The sequence below is a fragment of the Diospyros lotus genome, chromosome 1 (genome assembly GCF_014633365.1).
Source record: "Diospyros lotus cultivar Yz01 chromosome 1, ASM1463336v1, whole genome shotgun sequence".
NCBI lineage: Eukaryota > Viridiplantae > Streptophyta > Magnoliopsida > Ericales > Ebenaceae > Diospyros > Diospyros lotus.
Genome location: NC_068338.1, coordinates 39,686,842 through 39,692,169, shown reverse-complemented (window position 1 = coordinate 39,692,169; position 5,328 = coordinate 39,686,842). Strand labels below are relative to the sequence as shown.

At 37.9% G+C, this 5,328-nt stretch overlaps 1 protein-coding gene across 2 annotated transcripts; it reads right to left on the bottom strand.

The window, feature by feature from the left end:
* Positions 1 to 265: 265 nt before the first annotated feature.
* On the bottom strand, positions 266 to 5,004 carry LOC127794886 (uncharacterized). Of its 2 annotated transcripts, none has more exons than XM_052326177.1 (2): positions 4,775 to 5,004; positions 266 to 1,121 (listed from the first exon to the last, which is right to left on the bottom strand). In XM_052326177.1, the coding sequence occupies exon 2, from the start codon at positions 1,063 to 1,065 to the stop codon at positions 457 to 459; it is 609 nt and encodes a 202-aa protein (XP_052182137.1). In that variant the 5' UTR covers positions 1,066 to 1,121; positions 4,775 to 5,004; the 3' UTR covers positions 266 to 456. The 2 variants fall into 2 exon arrangements, with proteins under 2 accessions (XP_052182137.1, XP_052182127.1); XM_052326167.1 differs by having other exon boundaries at positions 267 to 1,127.
* Positions 5,005 to 5,328: the final 324 nt, after the last annotated feature.

Sequence of the window (5,328 nt, the reverse complement as noted above, 5' to 3'; positions counted from 1 at the left end):
TCTGGTATTGGGTATTATACTGAGTAACTTGATCGAGATGAGCAGTCCGCTCAGCTAAGCATATATACAGGAGTACAATCAGAAGAAGAACTTAAGATCCAGGATGAATCCAAGACCTCCCTCCAAATCTAGCAAAAAGCAAGGTTCAACCATCCTCCCTGCTACTTAAAACTTCCCTTTGAACTTTTGAAGGTCCGAAGACTGGAAACTTCTCAGGCACTGCTAAAAGTTATCTTCATAAAAACCTAAACAACACCCCCCCCCCCCCCCCCCCCCCCCCCCCCGCGCGCTCCCTAACCAAAAAAAAAAAAAGAAGAAGAAATAAAACCTCACCTCTGGTTACTAGAATTTACCTTCATCCCTCGTCTGTTTTGGTCCAGAGAGAGGTCGGAAAGGCCAGCTGCGATGTCATCAAGCCGCTCCTCTTTGAAAACTTCTACCCCACCGGAATCATCATCAGAAGTTGAAACTATTGACTGTGAGGAAGTTTCTTCCACGGCCATATTCAGCTGCCTTGATTAGTACGTCTTCCTCAGAGTCAGCTGGGATGCCCAAATCCCAGACCCTGAAGATATCCTCACTTGATTCCTCCGCTGCAAATGCAGGGAAACCCATGTTGAACTCAGAATCGGCATTTTCACTTTCTTTCAAATACTCTCTGTAATTTGGCTGAAATGGACGCTGCCATTTAGTTTTCGAAATCAACTTATCAACCTTCTCAAGTATTCTAGAATCATCGTCAGGCTGTTCGACCTCATCATCACTTGAAGCATCTTCGCTAGAATCAGTCATTCCTAATGTGAGCGGTGTTTGTGATCCTTCATTGGAAGCAAGGATCTCGTTGTCAAACATTCCGCTGTATCTGGAAGACACAGAGGAGTCAAATGAATCAGGTTGTGAAGCTCCAATTTCCAGTAAGGCAGCTTTCAGAGCATCCCAGTTACAATCCAATATTTCAGAATCTTTGACCAAGCAGGAGTCTGCCCACGCTATATCTTCTGGGGAAATGATTTCTTCACTCTTCTTAGTTGCCACAACATCGAGAATTGATGAAGAGACTTCCATAACATCATCTCGGGGGCCATGGCCAGGGCAATGAAAGCATAAGAAAAACAATGTTTCTGCCCCTGACAGCAACATACAATGCCATGAGTCAAGTCCGACCAGAAGATGACTAATTGCAGTAACTACTAACAATAATTAATTAATAGATGTTCCTGTTAAGATGAAATACTTCATGATATAGCTAAGTTTCCTCCTGCCTCACATGCAGAACAAAAGCGTTCCTCAGAAATCCTAGAATTGACATTGCATGGTATTAAGTCTGACAAAAAACGTGAATCCACTTCTAAGCAAAAGATTGATAGCCAGGCAACTCAATGACAAAACATCTTGTTAGTGATTGCCAAGTAGGAAACCAGGATTAAGAGGTACAATTAGTTGCATGGCCACTATAGTACACAAAACAAAATACAAAATGAACGGAACTGTTACAACTTGAGAAAAGGGCTAAAAAATCTTAATCAGAAGAAGTTCAATGGTTACCAGAAGAGAACACTGTAACAATAAAATTAAGACACTTCTCACTCATGAGTAGCATCAGTCAGCAGAACCTCGTATTTCAGTTACGAACACAAATAATTCACATTTACAAGCTCCGTAAAAATTCACTTTCCAGCAAACTTATATTTAGTTTGGATAGCCTCTGCATTTTATAATCATATTGGTCAATTTTGATGGATGTGGAGTCATACAAGAAAAGGGCCTCCCAAGAGCATGAGGCTGCCTGCTTTGTGAGGGTAAGGGAAGGGTCCCTTGCTTTTTTGCATAGAGGATGTGCAACCAACCATACCCCTCCAAAAAAATTACAACCAAAATTACACTTAATAAGGTTCGAGTAATGCCTATTAAAGATGAGATGTAAGAGATGCAATTAAGCCTATTAAATATAAGATGTATGAGATGCAATTAAGCCCGGCTGGTCCAACCAGTCGAACTGCAAACTGGGCTGTTGGCCAATAAGGTTATTAAGTTAAACTATGCAAGCAAAAACCGGCGCATACTTCCATGAACCACTGGTTGAACCGCAAACCAGTAGAACCAGACTGGTTGAAACACGATCCATGGATCAGCTGCATGAGAAAGGCAGCATCATTTACCATGATTCCCTAAACTCTTCTCCGAAATTGGAAACCCTACACCCACTAATTTCTTCTTCAATCACCTTCTCAGATTGTGCTGTTTATCTTCTTCTGTCTTCTTCTTCTTTGCAAATTGACCTCAGGCAATCAGTGGCCCATTAATTTTTCAGTTCTTCTCTTCCTATTTTTTTAGTGTTCTTTTTCAGTTCTACGCCTAGTTCAGTAGTCTTTTTTACTTTAGTTCTTGTTATTTGTATCTTTCACAGTGTTTGCATATTTGTCCCCATTAATTTTTCCCAGCATATATATGTATATGTGATATATAGATACAGATAGTATTTTTACAATGTTTGATCATTGATGCCCATTACTGTGTTTGATAATTGCTGGAGTGAAATTTTCTAACAATGTAGTGTGTAGTTGTGCTTTGTAGACATATAAACATATATCTATATATATTTGCACACAAACATATATATGTCAATTAAGATTTATGATAAATTAATAGTTTGTGATGAAAATATGTTATTTTTTATTTTTATATCATAATTTTTTATTTTTTATTTTTTTGTTTAATAAAAAATAAAAAATGGTTCGACCTTGATTTGATCCCGCTCTGATCACTAAACTGTGAACCCCCCCTTGTTCAGATCAATGTCCGGTTCAGTTCCAAACACATTTTGAACGTGTAGAAAAAAACCAATATAATGCAGCCATGACTTAATGTTGGTTACAATGTGGAGAAATTCTAAGCATGTACCTTGCTAGGGTTATTGCCCCTTCCAGCAATTAAATTTCAGTGCAATGACATGCTTTAGACCCACTCTCCTTTTCTCAATCATATCAAAACACGTTGCGCGAATTCACTACTGGATAATTGCATGATCAGAACAGTAAAAATGAAAACACTGGCCTCAAGAATAGAAGTCTACTAAATTTGGAATGCTAGGACACCTCATTTGTATCCATACCATCATGGATTTGCGCCAATAGTTCGTAACATAATGGTTGCAGAGCAAAAGATGCATCTAATGACTTTGATTTAAGAAAGTTCCCAACAATCCCATTCCCATAAGTTCAGGAGAAGGGTGCCTCCTCACAAAGGGGGGTTGCAATGACCAAGCCATATACACTTTGGCATCAATTTCCAAAATCAGTATAATTGATTTTCCATTCAGAAATTTGCATTCTTAAATACATAAGAATGCAAGAGCTGTTTCCTCTACAATGAAGTCATGGGACATAGGTACTTGCATTAATGTACAAAACATTAGAAGAACACGATAATCAAACTTTATAACAATGGAAGATTGCATGCCACAGGCCCCGACCTTAGGATATTTTGAGAGCACTGTGGAAGAATATTTTTTTAAATACTACAATCATAAAACTTATTTTAAAAAATGCTACAACTTCCCCAGTCAACATCCACAGTGGATGAATGCATGGCTAGCCATTTTAGCCACGTGTAGCAAGTTTCATGCAACCATTTTAGCCATTCAGTTAGCGGAAAGAGTTTAATGGGACTAGCTGGCATTAATTCACTGCAAAGCTAACTAGGAAGGATTTGAAGCATTTTTATAAATAGCTTGAAAGTAGTATTTTTCTAAAATAAGTTTTCAAATTGTAGCATATATATACAAGTCAGTCAAAGTTGTCAAACAATAAGGCAGGGAACTTGAACTTTTAAGACAAACTATGGTGAAAACTGGGAGACAGGTGCTGTGGCACAAGGATATTCCTTGAGCAGAGAAATGAGGGCAATTTATATGGAATTGGTATGGAAACTTATTAAAATATCTATACAAGTTTGTAATCTGCATGTAGATTCTACATAGAACAAATACAACATAACCCAGCAGGAAAAAAAAACAACTTAAAGACGAGGAACAAGATGACACATCCTCAACTCATCCCACGCCCATGCTTCTCATGCTCCATAATGACAATTAGCTGCATAACCCCAATTTGGTAGGGTCAAACTTTTATTGCCAGAAAGTATGGCTGTAAGCAGTTGTGCTCAAGCAGCGAGTATACAAACAATTTCCACTTTTCAGCTTCTTTTTTAGGAGGGTTTTAGGTAAGTAGACAAGAAAATAATATAGGTGGCAAAAGCTACTATCCTAAACTGAAATTCAAGTTAAGGAAATAGTACGATCGGAGTGGAACCAAAACCAAACTTAAGCAAATTGACAAGAAGCAACTCCGTTGGGTTCAATTGGGTTGGGATTTAATTGAAATATTCAAATGTGGGTTGGTTCCAGAATCAGGGTAGGTTTTTCCACACTAGCGATTTCCTGATCATGCTCAGGATTTCGGTTCTGCGATTTTGATTCAACCGGAAGGGTAATCTGGTTGGGCAACCTTCACTGGTTCATTACTGATCAAGATCATGTTCTATTAATCGCAACACTCAGCGAAGATGGAAAGTAGGAAAGTAAAAAAACGAGTTTTCTATTTCGGTGCTTAAAGGGGCTATCGGTTGGTCGTTGTTTGACAGAAACCATGGTTCCGTGCGTCTTTGATCGAGAATAAAAAAGAACATATTTTAAACGGCCTTGGGAGGGCTTCTATACTGGTTCGCTAAGCATCAGTACAACGAAGAAGCCAAGACATGGAAGAAAGTGGCTTACCTGCTTTGCGATTTGAACACGCTGGCGATTGTGTTCTCTCGATCGACCGAGAGCTCTCTCTCTCCCCCGCAAATTGCAGCTAGGTTAAGGTGCCCTGTGAATGAATCCTCTTCCAATTTGTATTCCGATTCACTCTGGTCGTCGATTACTTGTAAGATAGACTTCTATCCTAGAGAGAACTCATATATTGCCCGCGTCGGGCAACATACGCGAGCCCCACCACTACCCAATTCCCCCTCACCCCCCGTACGCGTCCAAGTATCCTCACATACATACATACATACATATTTATTTATTTATAATTTTTTAAATATTATTATAAATTATTATTTTGATTAGAATTACAATTATTTTAATAATTATAACTATGATCATAATTAATAATTTATTTATTTTTAAATATAATAAAATTTATCCATATTTTATATTTTTTAATTATATGTGTAATCGAATCAATTGAATTATTTAAAAGGACTTAACGTGATTGATTTAATTAAGGAAGGAAGGGCAACATTAATTAATTATTTAAATTAAATAATTTTTTTTTAAACCGA